At 40.1% G+C, this 21,429-nt stretch overlaps 1 protein-coding gene across 6 annotated transcripts in view; it reads left to right on the top strand.

The window, feature by feature from the left end:
• CDH11 (cadherin 11) overlaps window positions 1-21,429 on the top strand; it is a 246,256-nt gene that overhangs the window by 179,362 nt on the left and 45,465 nt on the right. For 5 of the 6 annotated variants that reach the window (XM_069217106.1, XM_069217107.1, XM_069217108.1 and 2 more), the window contains 4 exons: window positions 12,724-13,114; window positions 17,466-17,760; window positions 19,614-19,733; window positions 19,931-20,098. In XM_069217106.1, coding sequence (XP_069073207.1) covers window positions 12,875-13,114; window positions 17,466-17,760; window positions 19,614-19,733; window positions 19,931-20,098 — 823 coding nt within the window. In that variant the 5' untranslated portion in view covers window positions 12,724-12,874. Of the gene's footprint in view, window positions 1-4,926; window positions 5,079-12,723; window positions 13,115-17,465; window positions 17,761-19,613; window positions 19,734-19,930; window positions 20,099-21,429 lie in introns of those variants that run through there. The other variant, XM_069217112.1, reaches the window with a different exon arrangement.

Below are 21,429 nucleotides of genomic sequence, written 5' to 3'. Positions count from 1 at the left end.
GGTAAATGTTCTTGTCCTATTATCCCTACCATTCCCAATCTGTCCCATTTGTGTCAGTTTCCATTTGCACATAAACATTCATGCATTTCCTTCTGTCTGCCCCCTCTTTTTATCTCTAACCCTTTCACAGATTCTCTGACCCCAGACCTCATTCTCCTTCTTTTTATTCCACTCCTCCTTTCTGACCTATATCTGAAATCTTACATCTCTCTTCCCCAATCCAAACACTTGCTTTTCTCTCTCTCTCTCTCACTCTCTCACTGGCTTGCTCACTAATCCCTTCCTATCAGTAATTCATCTTACCCTATGCCCATCATCTCCCTTCTTTTATTTCCTCTTTCTCCTTTTTTTCCCATTTCCATCATGTTCTTTTCCTACCCCCATTTATTACTCTCTGACTCTTTCCTTCACCCATTGTATATGTTATTCTCACCTATTTTTCCCATTGGTTAGTTCCCTCCATTTTAACTCATATAATCATTTTGCCTTCCCACCCTAAAACCAATTCCACCGCCCTCTCTAATAATTGAAAATAAAGAGGCAGACAATTCACCTGTAATAAAATATGAATGTAATGTACAATATTGCTGACTATTCCTTTGTATATCATTTTTACTTTTTCTACTTGACCTTAAGTAACAAATAATTGTAGCCCTTTTTATTTGACCTGTTGATACTCTTGATCCTATTCAATCTAGTGTTTATTAAAGATTTAAACAAAATAAAACATTTGTGATTTAACTTTCAAACCTAATAATATCCTGGATTCTTCGTTTCCTGCAGTTGTTCTCCAGAAATATCACGCATCGTGGCTTTTAGTCGTAGATCATAGATGTGGAAAGTTCAGTATATTGCTTTGAAGAGTCCAGCAAGGAAGTGATTGCAGCTCAAGGCTCAATGAGCAGATGAAACTGGTCTTATTGTGACATTTTGTATCCATTCAGAATTTGAAGAACGAAAGAGTCCCAATTACAGGTGACTTTCAGACAGCCTCCCAGATATCAACCACCAAGTTTTCTATGTATGTCCATATATGGCAAGAGTTTCCTCATGTGTGTTGGGCCAAAAAATTCTAGACACCAGATCACCTACAGCTGGGATAACTCAGGGCAGGGGTGCAAACTAGGCCTGGGTGAAGTTTTAAGTATGCCGGAGAAATCAGATTTATTTTGGAAATTTCAGATTAGTTATGTGAAGTGAAATTACCGAAAATTAAGCAATTACACCCCTCTGCATAATTTGGTGCAAAAATGCCTTCCGAAGAGCACAAGAATAGAGTGCTAGTGGCTGCTGATGTTATTGTTGCGTTGCATGTACTGTTATTTTCTTAGCTCAAAATATCGTATACAAGGGTGCGTCTTGCATAATTTTGCATAATTTTACGACAGCAAATTATGTGAGCTATGAACACCCGTGGTGAAAAAATGTAATACCATTCATGGGACATTTCCATCCACACACCAGCACATGCAAGTGAGAGTTAATGTGGTGCCAGTAACAAAAAGGAATGGACAATAGTAGGATGGGCGCTATGGCTCTCAGTCATAACAGATAGGTGCTATTTATTATAGACCCTGACTGGTTCTGGCCCATTCCACTTCGTTCTCTGTAACATAAAATCTGCACACCTCTTTAAACAAAGAAGATCCTATAATGCCTATTCATGTCTTTTATAAAGTAGAAAGTCAATCATAATTGTAACATAAAATGTTGCACTGTCATCTAAGATCGATTACACTTTGAAAAACCTAAAAACCTTAAAACCTTGCTGCCCCCCATCAAAGGGAAAGAGTAGTGTGCTGGATTTAGGCAATAAGGTGCATTCCTGTCCTTTCCCACTGCACTGTCGCCACTTTGGCAGCTTAGCATTGTAGCTAAGATTGTTTTTGTGCAGGAAGGGGCAACTTCTCGCACAAAAACAATTCTGGGAGGCTTTTTCCTCTTTCGATGTTTGCTGAAAAATACATCACACATAGAAAGAGGAGAAAACAAGGAGAAATAGAGATATTACTCCTCGTTGCCCCTCTCCTGGGAAGGCATAAGATTTTGGCACATTCCCAGGCTTACAAGCTCTTGTAAATCTGGGAATGCTTCAAAGTCCATGGGGGTTGTGTGGATACACCCACAGCAAGGCCCGCAGATTGCCACCTTTGCACAGGGTAAGGCAATGCTGCGATTTGCACTGCCTTGCCTTACTCCATATCTCTGAGGCCATTCAAAGCCACGCAAAGTGGCTTTGGGTGGCCTCATAGATATGAGTTCAAGCTTTGCGCCGCTGTTGCATCACAAAAAGTGATGCAACGTCAACGCAAGGGGCTCATAAATATGCCTCTCAGAGTCCTCTTGTGGGGAGCTTTCTCAAACTTGAATTACTAACCACAAAAACAGAAGAACTGTGCTGTGATCTTTATTAAAACAATGTCATGGGAACAGTGTTCTCTTCTCTGCAGTATTGTAGTCGAGTACATTATGCACAAATGTAACAACCCACATAGCTTATGATTAGTTTGATATAATAAGAAGACATCCCATCTACCCAGCAGTCATGGAATATAGAAACCAATTAATGTAGTCAGATGGCACATGTGGTGTGATATAATCACTGTGTTGAAAACATGTGTTGGATTCTATTTGATTGCTCTGATTTTTTCTGAAGTTCTGAATATGATGTTGTGACTACAAATTTGACTGATTATCTTGTTGTAAGTTTGAAACGTTTTTCCATTAATCACCAGTAGTTTTACTTTTGTATACAAAAGTATTCTAAAAGTGATTTTAGTCAATGGCTTATTCCAATCAACCATCACTAAGTAACAGGTGATTTTTTTTTTAGTACAGTGAGCTGTAAATGTTCTCAAGTAAAATTATACTCCTGTCAGTTATACAAATCTGTGTTTTTTCAATCGGTGTGATTCGAGTCTTGTGAAGCTCCAAAACGAAAGCCGGCCATCTTAGAAATGTTGTTTTACAAACCTCAGTGCATGACTATCCCTTACAGTGAGTCCATCACTTTTCTTGCTTCACCCCCAAGCTAAAAAAAAGGTATGCTCTTTCTTTCACACCTGTATTTACAAATATCCATTGCTACTTAATGTGATTCTCAAAAGTCAAACATATTTCTGTCTTGCCCTTTGCTGCCTCTGTAATGCGCTGTTACTCCTGGTGTCAAGGGTCATGAAGGAATAGCAGGAGAAGAAGGGTGTCCCCCCTAAATATCGATTCAATAATGCCTGTGAACAGAATTTTTAAAATAAAATATTGTAGGTACACAGATGTGGAGTTAGGAATAGTACAACTATACTTCCCTATATGCGCTCAGAATTTTATATTTTCTCCCTTGATAGTCTGTCCTTGATATTATTATCCCACAATCTTGTTGACGTCAATACTCAATAGAATAATCGAGCAGAAGTAAACAGGGCTCTAAGAGCTTAGTAAACGTGTAGTTTCACTCCTGTCCCATTTCCAAGCCCTCCAACAGCAATTAGGGAGTTGGTAGGGCTCTGGGAACAAGATGCCAACCCCATAATGCCCTTGATGAGCAAAAGGTGAAAGACGTCGCTCCTGCCACCTACAGCACATTGGAGAATCAGTGTCCTGGATATTGCACATTATAAACTCGTTTTGTTGCACTCAGGTGACAGCTAGAACAAGAGCAAGAGAATTAAGTAGCTTCATTCCAAAACCATGCAGCCATGCCACCTAGAGTATACTTTATTCTTTTTTGCCTCAGGGGACTAGGCAGGGCAGCACCTGGTGACACGCAGATGGTATTACCTACCTAACGCTGTGCATATGAATATTCATGTTCTTCATTTTTTAAGGGTGCTGTCAGCAGATTGATGAGATATTGCAACTACTAACAACAAAATTGCTCTACAGTTTAATTGCTAAATGTTCTCTGGGGGTACAGGATGGATTTAAGCAGGCACAAGAATGCATCCTTCCAATCTATTTGGTATCTCGTCACTCTAGTTGTGAATAGCCAAGGGGAAAATTAGCCTCTTAGTACAATTTTCCAATGAATGCATGTTCCTCTTCAGTTGATCACTTAAGCAGAGAATCTCTGAAGGTACGTTTATAAAGGTGAACATGTAAAAGATCAAAATAAGACAATTGTCTCAATTAAGGAACAGAGATGATAGAACAAATCTGTTTTGATGTGTTTTCCTCAATGGCTCAAATGTGGGAGTTGCATAATAGATGGTCTGAATATGAATGTGTTGGACACACGATTAAGTATCCCAGTTGAATGACGCCTACAAAACTTCCACAGAGTTCTGCAATTGCTGGACATTCCTAAATTATTTCTCTATTATTGTCTTGGTTTTAACTTTTTTGATTGTTACACTAAATACACATACTCACTGACCATTTCTTGTTGTCAGTTTGCCTTTTTAGGACTCGCCTACAAACCTCTTCAGGTGTCTGTTGACAAGACTAATTGTTTCCAATATCCATAGACTGGGCTATGGATCAGCCCATTGTTTGTGATTGTATGTTCATGAGTTTGCCCTGCCCAAGAACATTTTGGTCTCACAGTGTGTGAAAGGGCAAAGATGAGTCTGTTCTCTATTCTCCCATTGTGAGTGCAGAGTCGATGGTTCTAAAGTTTAATTATTTCAGAAAATTCATTAATGCCAAATCACCTACAAGACCTATTCTTTTTCTGCCACCATGTTTATGGCTTAAGGGAACTATAAAAACAGGAATTGCCACAGCCAGTAAGTTTGGTGTTAGCTGTCAGCCATTTGGCTTTGGCAATGCTTGCTTTCTTTAATCATGATTGTAGTAAAGATGTATTGATGGAGGATCTGGTCAGCCCATAAAAGAAAATTGACTGCATGCAAAAAATATTTTCTGGTCTAAAAAAAAATGCATGGCCATAATAGTCATCAGCACTAAACGTAACTAGTTTTTATGCAGAAACGGACCTTGTGGAAGGGCAGAATGCCATTATAATGAAGCTAGTAAATGGCCGAAGTAGACTGATCCATTGCCCTGTATGCTGTAGTGGGTAGAAGAAACTTATGAATGACACAACATATCAGTGGATGAAGATGGCTAAGGAATCCCATGTAAGCATATTGTAATTATAAATGTTATGTTATATTAAAAATTGGTAAAGTGTGCAAATGCCCCATAGGGCATTCTTGTGCTAATATGGAGAGGGAGAAGGAACTGAAGCAGTGGGGAATTGGGAATTAAGAGGGCAGCATGAAAATCTAGGTTTGAGGTTTTTTTCCTGAAAATGTATACTTCAGTTATGCTTTTCAGTGGGACTGGAAGCCAATTCCCGGGAGACAGCACTATGTAAGGGAAAGTTTGAGTCCTGGCCAAGCTTTTTTGATGAGAGGAACAGTCAATTTTTAATCGCCCTTGATTTAAGTGGAGGGGAGAACAGAATGTGAAAAGGCACAGTGAAGTTGTCCATCCACATAATAGTAAAATGAGGGGCAAAAGTGATGGATGGGTGATTAAAGAAGACGAGATCAGAAGGTGGTCTGCTTTGTGAGTGAGTAGAGAGGAAAATAGGGCCAGTCCTGATGCAATGGCAGAGTCATAAAAGGTAGAAGCATCTGCTTTTTCTTCTTATCAAAGCAAATATTTAGATCTGCTGGCAATGTAAAATGAGAATATTTTAGGGTTAAGAGAAGCTATGAAGTTTAGAGGATGAGTAGAGAAACTGTTCTTAGGGGCTGGAGGACAGCATATTAAGGCCCTGTATATTAGGTGTTGTGGGGAAAAATCAAAATTGAATAACAGCAACTCGCAATTGTACAGTCAAAAGTTCTTGCTAACACCAGACCTAAAAATTATTGGCCAAGTCGACGGGTTTGAGAACCAAGACCGGTATGTGGTTACGTCAAGAGAATTAGGTCATACCTCCATGAGATCTTCAACAAATTTGGCATCAGAATATGTACGGCTGCTTCCAAAAGTTGAAGCCTTTGAGGATGAAGATAGAGGAGAAACAACAGGCACCAATAAGTTTGGACCTTCCTTGGTCCTGTCCTCACTGTGATGGAACTTCCAATGAGACAGAATGCAATCATTAAGCCCTGGGAGCTGTTTATCGTAAATTAATGGGTCATGACAGGCATCACTCAGTGTCAAACACAACAGATATTATCAACATTGGATACTGTTGACGTCAGTCAGTCCAGGTACTGCTTCACAGCAAATAAAAAGAGCAGAAGAAAGTAGGATGGATTCAAACAAACTGGCAGCCTCAAATGCAGCTGAGCATGTAGTGACCATCATAGCTACAGAACAGGGGCTGACCGCATCTCTTAGGCCCCCCCCCCCACCCTAGTAGCTAGCCGATAGGTAGGGGAGGAAGGAAGGCTACAGAGGATTGGAAGACATAGCACGCTTGACCAAGCTAGTTAGATTTCTGACTAATATCCTGGGATCTGGATATATCTGACTCTCGACCATTCCGCTACTCTCTAGCACTGCTCCTTGTGGGACTTTGCATTTAATTGTACGGTGGCGCCTTGCCCCCAGACGTCTCCCCACCATTGCCCTGGACATGTCAAAGACGCCAGTTCGGAGTCAGTGGCAGCTGAGAAGCCATTGTGCAGCAGTTAATACGGCCTCAGACTTTATTAAATGATCACTTAGTGCACTACACAGAGCAATAATCTTTTTGGATGCTTTCCTGTAATTTGGTTTGTTGGCGTCCTACCTTTAAATATCAGCCACCTTATACAATCTCACTTTCAGTGTCCTACCTTTACATAACAGATACCTTATACAATCTCACTTTCAGTGTCCTACCTTTACATAACAGACACCTTATACAATCTCACTTTCAGTGTTTACATTCAGTCGGTCTTTGCGGTAACACAATGTTCGCTGCGTTTCTGTTTCAGTTGTGACTGACTGTTGTGCCTCTACCATGAAGCAGTCAAACAAACCTTGTCATTCCAAATTACCATCTGAATTCGAGTACAATCTTAGCCTGATAGAACCATATATAGAGTTTCTCTCTATGAACTGAATTTCATGATGATATGTTATCTATTGACCTCTCTCGAGAGAAGCAAATCCCTGTAAACACAAGATATGTTCAAGATATGTTCAACAATAGGGGAAGAGAAGGGATAAACGTTAAATAAAACAGTAAAGGGACGCACCCTGAGCTAGGCGGCCGTTTCCAATGTTTTTTTTTGCACAGACAGCAGAAAGAGAGTTACAGGAAATGCTTGTGGCTATAATGATGAACAGTTTAGTTACGGAGTGTACTCTCGAACGTGCTTTACGATAAAGCGCCGTCTGAGAATGCAGATTCAACGCCTTGATGTGGCATGTGAAACACGCGATTTGTGAAATAAATGGCATCTGAGAAACGAGCTTTGGGATTCTGTTTCCTCGCGCAAACAGCCCCTATTGATATCTGCTGTTTTACAACCTTTTTGTGTTCTCGCACCCCGAATGTTTTACTGGAGTCTTTCAGGTTCCATTGTATTGACGTATGCAAAAAGAGATTGGAATACAAAAAGAAACAAAGGACTGCTTCTCAACGCAGGTGGTCCTTCAACACGGAACATCGGAGAAAAGCAAGTAACGTGTCAGAGTGACAACGTGCGTGCCGGGGGTGGAGGGCAACAGATACCCAGAAAGGGCGCTCTGTCGCAAATGTATTTGTCTGAGATGTTGTCAGACACCCGACACGTCCAGTCCTCTTGCGACCATTTACTATTCAGACGTGTTTTTTACTTTCCACCCCAAACACTAACACAGCTGTGGCCACAAGACCGTTCAGGGATTTAACTCTGTGGTGCATATTCATTCACTTTGAGGGAATACTTAATTGTCCTTCACTAGTGGTGATAAATACTGGAGCAGTGAACAATAGTGCACTAAAGAGCATGGCAAAAAATAGACGGACTATGCATATTTTATTCTTGTGGCTCGTGGCATGGGCCACAACCTTTCTAGTTCTGGAATTTTCTTTTATAAAACATTGTTTTGGGGGCAAAAGAGATTGTGGGGTCATTTGAACTCAAAGAAGACTATATGCCCCGGAATGCAATGGGCTAATATTAGCAAGCGTAGGACTTTAAAGATTGTAGCCCTGAAATTATCTCATTCTTGGGTACAAATGTTCTCATTATGAAATTCACATCTTTATTATAGTGAGGATGTGTCTTTTAAAATTCACTAAAGGGGTCTGTTTGCAAGGTGAAAACGACAGGTTTAATTACTCACAGACCAAATCACCATTTCATTTCCCTTAAACGAATTGATCTATCTCTGTTTAATTATTTACACAGGTGTTGATTAATATGGCCTTGGTTGCATTCCACATGCCAGTCAAATCATCAATATTGATATGCCAGGCAGCCTTTCCTGTGGAGCAACTATCTATCTTTGGAGACCAGTCATGGAGCAGACTGTCCTGGTGTCTCTTCTCCACAAGCTTCTAAATGAAGTATGTACAGATTGATCCTTCTAGCAACAGTTGAACAAAGCATAGGATCTTTTTATTTTGCTCGGAGTGCTTATGCCATAAATATGTTGAGGGAACCACACATAGGACAGCCGACCCTGTAGCATAGCTGTCTTGAATCAATCAGGAAATAGTCCACCACCTTCCCTGACCGTGAATGGGTTGCACTTTTAATGTGTGATCAGCAAAACAATTTTAGGAAATAGTTGTCAAATCCTTGATATTTAAAATCAACAGGTCAAGATCAACTTCAGCTTGTGACATGAAAAGGTTTTCTAGGTGGCCTTTATTTTTGTTACACAGCTGAGTGGCCTTCAAGCATTGGTATTTAATGAACTGATTCACAAATCCAACCACATTATGTAGTTCTGCGATTGCAAATACAGCCTATCTTAATTGTTCTAACCCTTTATCTTTCATGAGATTACAAGTGGTGTTCCCAAATATACGAATTATATGTCCATGGCAAACAAAAAGTGACATTATTAAGTAAACTTGCCCAAAATTACATATGAAAATCATAGAAAAATCAAAGGGGAATTGACTGTCCTAAAGGAACCTCTTATTGGGCTTGGAATCCCTTATAAGAGACCCCCAGACTTCCCTGTTGTCATGTTTCATCATCGGGTCGGCACTGAGGCACTTACTGTGGCTGAGTGGCCCCAACCTCCTCACAGTGGGTGCACTTCTTAACAAGGTAGTAAGTGGTATCTGTGAAATTTGTTAAAAGTACCTCAAACATCCCAATCAGGTTTTATTGTGTATTTGGGAATCATGGTAAATTTTAAAAAACAGAGATGTAATTAGAAGTGGTGATAATCCATGAAATCATCCATGTGATCATTGTCTACATGGACTGGGTCTCGTTGCTTTCCTCAGGACCTTACTGTGACAGATCCCTACATTTTGATAAATCTGAGGACACTATCCTATGTTGGGTGTTCACCGAGTTACACAGTCTCTGGGTATACTGGCCTGGTACCTTCTAACAGGGCCAATTAGGACCCCATAAGTCAACTTAGATGCAAACAGATCCTATTGTCACACATTGTTCAAGTGTGTAGGCCTGGCCCAAGTATCTATTGACTTCTCTATGTCTTCCATTGATAATTAGATTCACTCTGCACACTAACACTTAATAATGAATATTCATTGAGCACCCAATATAGGATAGTTATCCTATTTTTCTGTTTACGAGTGAAAGTCGAGCGGATATATCCTTAGTGCTTCTAACGCCCCCATTTTTGACTCATTATATGAAAATAATAGCCTTTTTGAGTCATAGTAATGTGATTGTACAGTTATCTTTTATTAAGGGGAATTGGATACCTTTCCAAAATGATTTTTCAATAATTTGTATTTGACTATGCCAGTAATTGAAGGATTACTCCAAAGGGGCTTTGACTGTCTTTGTAATATGTAACTATGTCGCCTTAGAATATCATGCATGTTCAGTATTTTATTTTAATTGTTAACATATAAATATTTATAATAGGAAGAAAACAGCTGTTGTGAATTCTAGCCTTATTAAATCATTCACAAATTAGTTAAACAAGAACCAGCTAAGAAATAAATAGTTAAAAGTCCATGATTGGCAGGCAGGGTAAAATATAAACATAATTATTTGAAAATATATAATACTCTAGCAAATATGTAACTCTCTTTCAACAACCTATGGCCTTCTGTCTGCACCATATCAGCATACAAAACAGCTAACTGTGAATGGTAAGTCATAAGAGTTTTGCTACCCAATCTGCTTCCATGCATAGCTATCAATTCAAAACCTGCTATGGGCCCCTCTGGTCACCAAAAGTTTAAATGTTGCCCTTTCCACTAAAATTCCCAATTCGTGGAAATCAGCAACCATTGTTCCAGTATTTAAGAAGGGGAACAGAGAGGACCCTTGGTGTTAGAGGCCGTTTTCTTTATTAAATTATGTAGTTCAAATCATGGGCCATATTATCCTCTCTAGAATTGAGGACTGGATCCAGCTTAACAATATCCTTTGTCCATTGCAATATGGCTTAAGGGAAGGCATTGGAACACAGGAGCAGTGTTTGAGACTTAATCTTATTATAGGAAAATATGTAGCAGCAAGGAAAGGGGACATCTATTTAGCATTTATAGATCTGAGTAGCGCCTTTGACCAGGTCAACAGATTTAAGTTGTGGTACATTTTAACCAATACTTGTTTACCTCAGCCTCTGATTGGCTTTTTACAGGATTTACAGTCAGGGATCAATGACTCTGTCAGATATGGTATAGGGGGGAATGTGCAGACTCTTTTTGCCTCCCCTGTGTGTTAGGCAAGATTGTGTTCTGGCCCCTATTCTGTTTTTGTTATATGTAATGGCTTGAACTCATTCCTAATTAAAAATGGGAAAGATATGCCTAAAGTGAAATCTGCACCTATTCCTGCCCTTTTATATGTTGATGATGCAGTGCTACTCTTCTGCACCCCCACTGGTCTCAGGGACCTTATTGACTCATTTGTAGAATTCATGGATGAGTTAGATCTGGATGCAAATATAGTTAAGACACCACACATGGCATGTGGAAGGCAGTCCTCCTAAATTAAGCTGGTATCCATCAAGGGGAACATCATCTGCAGAGTTAGCGAGCTTTCTTACTTGGGGGTCACCTTCGATTCACAGAATAATTGGCTACCCTCTCTTGCTAATCACTGCCTACACTATAATGAGGCCTGTGGGGTCTTTATTCATATTTGCTACAAGTGTTGGCAGCAAACCCTTCTTACAATTACTGGAAGTGTATAGAATGAAGTGTTTTCCTATTGTGACCCATGGTGCTGCCATTTGGGGCTTAGGGAGCTGCTCGAAGATCCTACAGGAGGAGAACCCCTTCTGCAGGAGGTTGCTGGGTCTAGTTTTTTTGCTCATGAAGAGCTGAACCTAGGCATTGTGGAGGACTACATTAAACATGCTCTGCTTTTCTTGTGGATGTCGGTGTGGAGTAGCTAGCACACCACCTTCAATTGTGATCTAATTTGGAGATTGCCTTGACTGCAAGCTTGGCTTTAAAATCCTTCAGTTAGAATATGTTAGGAGTGTTGCGGTAATCCTGAGTAGGTCAGACCTGTTTTATTCTTACCAAAGAGACAGTAAAAGTGACTGTGTACATGTTAAAGAGTTATGCTCAAAGCATGCCTTGGAAGCAAGAGGGAGGGTGGTCTTGGGGAAGCCAACTTTGAGAGATTATGTGATTATTAAAACCTGCCCTGGACCCAAACCCTACCTCTCTTGGATTAGAAACCCATGGGAAATATCTCTCTTAACAATGTTTCGACTGGGCTCGGTTTGGTCTCATCTTTGCTTCCCACTGGTCCAATTCAACTCTAGCACCATTTTGGTCTGCCCTTATGATGAATTCTCTATAGTCTTTGGAGTATTTTCTTCTTTTCTGCCAGTATTATGACCCCTTTCATTGCAGGTATTTGCCGCCAATTCTTGAAAATCGGGGTTTGCACCAACATGTATGTGCTTTTTAATTTCTCCAAATGTTATTGGAGACAGCTTTCTGTTTTGCTGTCAGGGTCTTTTTAAAAAGTGCCTTATCTTGGCACAAATCAACACATTTTTTATATATTTTAGGCTTTTACTTATTTGGATTAAATTGTTGCTGTGAACAATGTCATTATTTTATATTTTTTGATAGTACCCATGTGGGATGATGTACGAGGTCCTCTTCTCTTATAGCTATGTCCGTTTTATATATTTGCTTTGTAGGCAGGATATTCCAGCCTTACTTGATATGTATGCCATATCTTTTTAGCCTTTTTATCACCACAAAGAAATTGTACATGATTAATTTTATCTTCCTATGTAGCAATGCATGTTTTCTGTGCTTTCTCTGATGGTGGTTATTTATTTTTTATTTGTATTGCTTATTGTTATTTTATTGCTTTGCTCTTTTATGATTACTTTAAAAATCAAATAAAGATCATTCATCATCGTCTTAATAGAACATTCCTTTTAGATTGAAATGTATTACCATCCCCTTTTTTAAAATGTCTTGCCAAGATATAAAATGTAGATTTTAGATTGAAATATACTAGTGGAATGCTTTTTATATTATCTTTCATTTTTGTATATTTTTTAAATGTATGATTTTATGGAATATTGAATCATAGATTTTGATGAGTCTGAAAATGTGATAGAAATTATCAATCTCTGTCTATTAATAAACAGAATTTTTTTAGAATTTTGACACAATGACTTTTAAGGTCCTCTTTTTTTTGCTTTCAGGTGCTGGCCTTCGAATCAACCACAGCTGAAGAGATGAATTTAATAGTCTTCAACATTTCACATGAAATAATTTATCTTTGAATACGTTCAACATTTTAGAGATCCCTGGGCTGCTCAAAGGAGTGTTAACTGAAACACGTCCGTGCCTAAAATGTACCAAAAAATGAAGAAAAATTATTGTTTACATGTCATTCTCCTCTGCCTGGGCATAGTTTACTGTAGTCACGCAATATCGCCGGAAAAATTTAATCATTTACGAAGGTCAACGCATTCACGTCATGAAAGAGGAAAAGAAGGTCAAGTTCTTCATCGTTCAAAGAGAGGCTGGGTTTGGAACCAGTTCTTCGTCATTGAAGAATACACAGGGCCAGACCCGGTTCTTGTTGGAAGGGTAAGACGTCATGAAATATTATTTCAATTGTGTACATAGTTCTATGAAGGCAGGCTTAATTGTTTGTGGTGGACACTGGCAATCCTGACCAGGATTTGTTTTTCATCATCAGATTTAACCCAGAGCCAAAAGGAGAAAGTTATAAAAGGAAAAAAAAATGAGCAATTGAAAGCCAGAAAAACAGTGACAAGGGGAGAAAATGAGGATAAGAATGAATTAGAAAGCACTAGTTAAAGGGACTGGAAGTGAAGGGTGTTGGAAGAAAGAGGCATGAGATGGAATCAAGACTAGACATCCTTAGAATGTGGCATCCCTTGCATTTTGCAATGATGGTGGCCGGCTCATAAGAAAATAATTGGGTCCCTGCATTGATTTCTTGTGAAAAATAGGCACAGACTTGGCATACAACCGAGACATAGCCCCTGCATTTTTAGTGCGTGTTCTAGTAAGTGTGCCAAATTACAGGTAAGCTCAATTTGCACTGACCCTTAGCACCGAGCTCTGAAAGAGGACACAAAACATTTCAAATGAAGGCATGATATGTGTAAAATAGGTACAAGTACTCAATGTACATTATTTCCTTTATTAAACTATAGTCGATAAATCCGAACCAAAAGCATTGGTTCCAATTCAGAAGCGGTGTGCTATGTGACTTGCTCTTGGAGAATTTATAATCGCGCTAAACCATGAGCACCACAGGAGTAAGACACTCGTTCAGCAAAACCTTTTTAAATCGTGCCTGCTGTTTGCACCTGGCCCTCCTCTGATTTGTTACATGTTGCTTTTTTCGCCTATCATAATATCAGTCCAGTCTAAATGAATATATTGATTAGCAGTTTGGCAGTTTGTAAATGCGTTAACGGTGCCAGGTCACTCTACAAAGGAGACAATGTTGGAAAACCTTTCTTACATATATAATACTTAAAAAGGAAAACACAGTCATGAGAGGAGATAAGAATAATGCACCAAAGTGACTAAATGAAAACATACCTGTATGTTCACAGTTACAGTGGCACTATATTATATAAATATTCAATATAAAAATCACATTTTCAGGGAAGTGTTCCGATGGCAAAGTAGGGAGTAGATGCAACACCTAACAAATAATTTCTAGTACAGAGGGTGGATAAGAGGCATTTCAGGTCATTTTTTTCAACAGACCATATGAAGGGCTCTTCCACACGCCAAGATAATGCAAGAATTAAAACAGATCTCAGCAATATGAATTGGCAGTCACCAACAGAAAACGGACGCCTAACAGAATGGTAATAAATATTTTGTGTCACTCACAATGGAGAAGTGCACACCGCCATAGTTTGTTCTAGTGGTTTCTTGTGCCTAAGAGGAAAGACTGTGACAACAACAGTGCTGTGGCCCCCTGAGATACTCGCCGTTGATTGGCAGGACACCAAAGTTCATTCACAGTCATTAAATGAGCGCGTAGGGAAACTTCACTTTCTCTTTAATCGAGGATGTACAAGCACAGTTATGGGATCATCTATTTTGCTTTCCAAAAATTGGGTTCCAAGTGCCTATAGAGACCCACTGGTGCAGTTTACCAATGACCAAAGACATCAGTCCCCTAACCAAAGACCAGTGGCGGCCATCGCATAACTCAGGGGAAGTGGTTTCAGGGGGATGGAGACGAGGTGAAAATAATAAAATAAAATAAAACACACTTACCTTGCCCCCATCCCTACCGCCCCACTCGTCACTCCTCTTGTGGGGTCCCAGCATTCACTGCTGGGACACCAGCTCAGGCTCCCGAGCAATGCTGGTGCTGCTTTCATGCTAGACTTAGCATGAAAACAGCGCCAGGATTGGTGTGAGTGGCTCGGACTGCTGCTAAGACACAGCCCTGGGATCTGTGCAGTTTCTCTAGCCTGGTTGTTAAACACAGCCGTGCTGGAGAAACCGAAGTGCGCATGTGTGTTTGGCCGGCCTAAGCCTGTCGGCCAAATGCACATGCGCACTTAGGTGCACTCTCTCCTTCTCTTCCCTCCTGTGGCCTAGCCATGCCCCTCACTGCACTGCTAGCTGAACCATAAAAATAAAACAATAGTAAACTTTCGTTGTATTTTTCTGCTTCTGGCTCAACCAGTGGGGTATCACTCCTTTGCCATAGTAAAGGAGCCACCCCTTGTACAGACATGTTTTAAATCATGAGCAAAATGGGAAATTGCCCAGGGTCCCCTTCTCCAAGATCCCTCCATACAGTAAGAAGGATTTTGCCCCTCTTTCTCTAACCCAACCCATCTCTATCTTTCTGACTACCTCTACCTCTGACTATCTCTCTGCATTTACATCTGTGTCTCATTCTCCATTTAAACAGGTTTCTTGCTATTGTCTCTTTCTCTCCTGCCTTGCTTACTAGTCTTTAACTTTATCTCTATTTCTACGTCCATCTAACAGACTTTTACTCCTGTGTGTCTACATTGCCTCTCTTTCCATCTCTCACTTCTTAATCCAGAGACTGACCCACCTCCTTGCATTTTTCTCACTTCAATGGGGTAAGGACACCCTGCTACGTGCTAGCCGTTCAATGTTGATTAGTCCCTGTATTCAATGTACTTCCTATTTTGTTTTAGTCAATGAAGAAGAAGATATTCATGACACAAGGGATCATCTCCCCTGCATGCAAGGCAGAGCCAACAAATACTAATTAGAGAGAAGAGCCTAAAAAGTGCCTCCAGCCAAATAATAAAACATGAACACATGATTCAGCAGTTTTGTCTACTGTTGACCTTATTCTTTGGGATCATGAAGGGTAGAATTAGCTGAAAATTGGTAATAGATTTAACACTGTTCCAAAGAGGAGAGCCCTAACTTGTTCATGCACAGGTCCCCAAAATCGTTAAGCAGGCACTGCCTCAGCCTTGTCCAACCCACATGCAAACACAGACCAATTGTATGATGTGTGTCAATGTTAATATTTACATTTGGCATGGAAGAAGAGGAAGAAACTCCCTTTTGCAAAATCATTGACTGGACGACGTTTACAAAATGGTTCCTAAAGCATTTTTAATTCGCTACTTCTTTATAATAGGGCCCAAAGTGCAGAATTCCAACCACACCCGATTCTTTGTTGTAAATGTTATTTGAAACTCTTTGAAAGAGGCACATCCGCCCATAAGGCTATTTGGCTGTAGAAAGACATACTATACAATCAAATTTGAGTCTACTATTCAATACAGCCTCATTCATGAATAGTTGCTTTTCTAGCAATTTCCCGAAAAGAACCAGATCAGTTTAACACTCCAAAGTTTATGCAGTAGTGTTAAAAATGAGCTACTATTAGGTTACGTTTGATAAGACTTGGACATCTCTGTCAGATGGCTTCTGGTGAATGCAATGTTCTTTGTAAACTGTTATAAATAATGTTCTGAGGGTGAAAAAGAGGGTTGCACCTCTCACAGTCTTGTTTCATCATACATATATTTTGTAACACTTCTGCTGGTGAATAGGGTGTCGCCACATTGATCCACGTTCAGAGTTGTTAGTATCCCAAATCTTCAGCAAATCAATGACTGCTGCATTTTGAAAGCTCTAAAAGTATCTCCATCAATACCGGGAAGCATTAGAGAAACCTCCACCTATGTGCTGATTCGAGGTAGCAGCACATAGGTGGAGGTTTCTCCAATGCTCCTTCATGGTGTCCTTCATTGACAATGCTTAGGATGTAGTGTGAACGCACCACTGCTTCAGCAGAGTGAGCAAGTAACAATCCCCTAGACATCTGAGTGCTCGAGCTGAGGTATCTTGTAGGTGAAGGTGCAGCCTGTTATAAAATCCTCGGATATCGACTCTCAAACCTCCTCCTACAAGAGCCACAGGGTAAACCAACCAAGACACATAGAAAGGCTGCCTTCATTATTTTACAAAGTGTTTGCAGCAAAGAAGTATTGAGCTGTCTTTAATAGCTGACCTCCATCACCCCCCCCCACCCCACCCCCCCATCTTCAGGCACCATACCTGGTCTGGCAGCACCGTGTTTGGTGAACTACATGGATAGGCTGTTGGAACTGCTTTCAAGACATCCAGTGTGTATCGGCTCTGGAGGCAATGATATGAAAAGTGATTCTTTGGAGTGGGTCTCTACCATTAGCTCTTGGTCTGCAGTTTACTATTTGCTTCTCAATAATGTGGTTGTTGATGACCTGCTCCATCACATTTGGTGTACCGAACAAGCAATGCAGTCTTGTACTATAACTCCACTGTGTAATGTGTATACTCGAGTCATAGTATATGAGAATTTAGTCTGATCTCTGTAAAAACACTTGTTTCAACTTAACACCATTGTGTAGAAATAAGAGAAAAAATATTTACAGAAATACATCTCTATTTTTGATAGCTTCATTCAGATGTGGATTCTGGAGATGGAAAAATTAAATACATTCTCTCAGGTGAAGGTGCAGGAACCATTTTTGTTATCGATGACAAATCAGGGAACATCCATGCAACCAAGACACTGGATCGTGAGGAGAGAGCCCAATACACGCTAATGGCTCAAGCAGTGGAAAGGGAGTCAAACATACCTCTGGAGCCACCTTCAGAGTTCATCGTGAAAGTGCAAGACATCAATGACAATCCCCCGGAGTTCTTGCATGAAACCTACCACGCCAATGTGCCAGAGATGTCAAGTGTGGGTAAGTGAATCTTCCAAGAAACTATTCAGATTGCAAGCATGTCATAAAATTACATTTTTTAAATATTTATCTGTTTTTAAAAATAAATCGCAAATGACTGCTTGTGTATGTAAAGAAAGACAACGTAACTCAGATTAAAAAACACACATCCAATAAAGGAAGTTTGAAAACCACCAGCATCTGGAAACCCATAAAATTTAAAACTAGCTGAGCACAGATTTGGGAAGATCACCCTGCCTGATCAGGTTAATTAAAATCAGTCGGCAGTAAATGTATTTAAAGAGGTGGCTGATTCTTTACAAATCTGTCTGCTGCAGCCTGGGAGGTGGAAAGCTTTGGGCTGTGCATTTTGACAGAGCATACTTCTAGTAATCCGCTTGCACATTTGGCATACCTGTGTTTGCCCTTTCTCAAACCGTTCAGGTGACCTAATCCTTTTTAGGTACTTTAACTTCGAGTAGTGTCCATTTCTGTGCTCTTTATCTTTTTTCAGCCTTTTTTATTTCATGTTGCGCTCCATAGATACCAAAATTCGTGGGACGGATCAGGCGCCTGATGCATTATTCAGTAAGCGTTCACGTCCATTCTGCGATTCTCTTCACGACGTATCTAAAAAAAAGCTCACTGACTGAAATTGAAATATTTAAGTGTCGCTTGCCTTTAACCAATAGATTCTTGATAAAACAATGAACATTAGCAGGGTCAGTAGAATTATGTCATTATGCGGCTGAGCCGTCTGCCACATAATCATGGATCTACTGCACTCGCCTCAAAATGTGCCGTTTAAATGAATCCAAATGTGTTTTGGAAAAACATGTATTTGACCAAAACTTAGATGCAAGGGATTAAATGATGAAGTGATGTAAAATTGCATTGAACAAGCTTATTAACTGTTTCTCTGCACAGTTATTGCAACTTGCGGTGCGTCCAGCACCAAAGTGTTTTTCTCGTGTCAGTTTCACGGTAATGAGGTAGTAACATGGATTCGTACCTTTTTACAGCACAAATAAATCAATGTTCACTCACACACGCACTCTCTCTCTCTCTCTCACACACACACCAGAGAGTGAGAGCGAGATGGGGAGAAATCGGCTTTAATAAGCGGATTACATTTCAGTTAAAATTGTGCCTAATTAAGTAATACAACGTCCTGTACACCCCATCTGAGTATTCTGCAGATGTGGAGTCGCGGCATAAATTATGGGAAAAAAAGAAACTTCTCGCTATGTTGCATCAAATTTTGTCTGCTGGAAAACCACTAACATGCAGAACCTGAGCAGGAGGGTTTAGAGCTGCCCACTCTTAATATCTAATTACACACACGTGTCTGCGGGCTACTGCAAAATAGGCCTGGTGAAGTGAGATGGTGCACAGGGCAGGAAAGGCTTAGCAGGGCATAATCGCGAAGTGTTCCTGCTGACGTGCAGTGCAAGTGGATTGGATGGCGAGACTTTTTTTTACCACATATTGTAAAAACACAGCGTTCTCGGAAGCAGATCCTATATGCTATGCTTCCTGAGGCTGACTAAACCTTTATAAGTAGCTCAGTGAGTAGAAATAGTTTTCATTTGAAGATATTCTAATGTATAAGATTTGCTTCTGGGAGTTTTGTATATGAGGACCCTTGTTTAGCCTTGTTACTGATACTCAGGTTAATAAGGAGCATTGTGGGTAACTCACAAGGAAAAACACATTTAAACAGAACAGGCTTTATTTCCTGTTTACAGCATGCTCTGCCCGTGAAAAGAGCGCCCTCAACTTGCTTTCCTGTACTATATCTTATCATATTTGGAACTCAGCTCCCCTGGCTTGTCCAGCAGTGCACCTTTACACATGGTTACCTTTTGTTGTAGGTACATCGGTCATACAAGTCACAGCTTCGGATGCTGACGATCCAACCTACGGAAACAGCGCCAAGTTAGTGTACAGTATTCTCGAGGGTCAACCTTACTTTTCAGTGGAAGCACAAACCGGTAAGCCAGAGACTTTCAATTTCTTTTTTGCGGCAGTCACTTTTTTTTAAAATGTTGATATATTGATGTCCATTCATTTGATGTCTAAGGTGCACAGCATTTCATGATTGACAAAGGACTGGCATTTAAATGTTGTGTGCTTTGAGTGTTGGTGAACTTCTAAAATATTTGATGTTTTTTCTTCTTTATACTCAAAGGTATTATCAGAACAGCTCTTCCAAGCATGGACCGTGAAGCCAGGGAGGAATATCATGTTGTCATACAAGCAAAGGACATGGGAGGACACATGGGAGGACTCTCAGGGACAACCAAAGTTACAATAACGCTTACTGACGTCAACGACAACCCACCAAAGTTTCCACAAAGTAAGCAGAAAGTTTTAAAATTAAATTAGGAATATGGGAGTATTGTGTACAAACACTCTAAGTTTTGATGCTTTTAGTGTACTAACTGAAAATAGGATTTAAGAATGATGCAATGTCGTTGATTTTACATTTTTGAGACTGCAGTGAAATACAGTGGCCTAAATATTATCTGACAAAAAGAATGTTATTTACAAAAATGTTACAATGTTGGAGTTTATAATAGAAAATCTGTACCAAGTGGAACAATATTTGTGTGACCCATATTTAGCCCAAAATATTTATGTGTCGTGATATGTTTGTTATCACTACTCTGACATACAACTTGAATAATGGTTATCATACCTGGTAGGAGTTCATTTGAGTCAGTGTTTGCAGGTGGTGGTTACCACCACTCATGTTTTGGGTACTGGGGCTGAATTATTATCTTCAGAATTTGACACAGAGTAAGAGAGAGAAATACACAAAAGGGAGAAAGAACGAAACGTACACGAAGAAACCAGGGAGGAAAAAAACTTGCAAGAGTGATATGAGGAGAAAGCAAGCGTAGGGTGGTGAAGAAAGAAGCACCCATTGAGGTCAAAACTAGACAGCCCTGGTATTCAGCAAAGTATTCCGCATTAGGCGTCTCTGCCACCTAGCAACACCGGTGGCGGGCTCCTAATTAAAACTTTGGGTTTCTACGTTTTATTATTTGTTTTTAATTTAATTACTCCCTTGCGGGTAGTTCTGTTCATTGCATGACTGTCATCCGAAGAATGGGTCTCAGGACGTTAATTGATAATTACTTTATATGACGCAACATTTTCTGGTAACCGGATGAAAAAATAATAATCCAAGAGTTTTTGGATGTTTTTAGACTAAGCATTAAAACATTTTTGCAGAGTTTCCAGCAAGGGTGGAATATAATTGTTATGTTTTATGTGCTCAGCATCTGAAGAGAGAAAGAAAGGCCTCCCAGAACCCTGAGAGAAAATGTTTAGTTTGACTTTTCCTTGCTTCCATCACCCCACCGCCCAGGGGTCTGGCTTTAATCGGAACAGAATGCTCCTTTTCCAACCCGTACCATATTCAAACAAACCTTTATGGAAAAGAGGAACGCCCTGCCTCTAAAGCTGTATAATGAGGAGCAGGCCCCATACTTGTGGCTGGGGCCTGCGCAGTGACTTGGCCACAAGAATGCGCCTGTTCTGGCTCGTAATTGGACGCAGCTGTGCTGGTCTGATCTGAGGGGCCGCGCAATGGTCGGCAACAGATGTCATTTTCTGTCATCATGCTTTTCAATGTACATCACACAATGTAAATTGAAATCACATGTATAAACAGTTGAAGGG

This window comes from Pleurodeles waltl, chromosome 12 (genome assembly GCF_031143425.1).
Source record: "Pleurodeles waltl isolate 20211129_DDA chromosome 12, aPleWal1.hap1.20221129, whole genome shotgun sequence".
Lineage (NCBI taxonomy): Eukaryota > Metazoa > Chordata > Amphibia > Caudata > Salamandridae > Pleurodeles > Pleurodeles waltl.
This window is presented reverse-complemented; position numbering and strand designations above follow the sequence as displayed.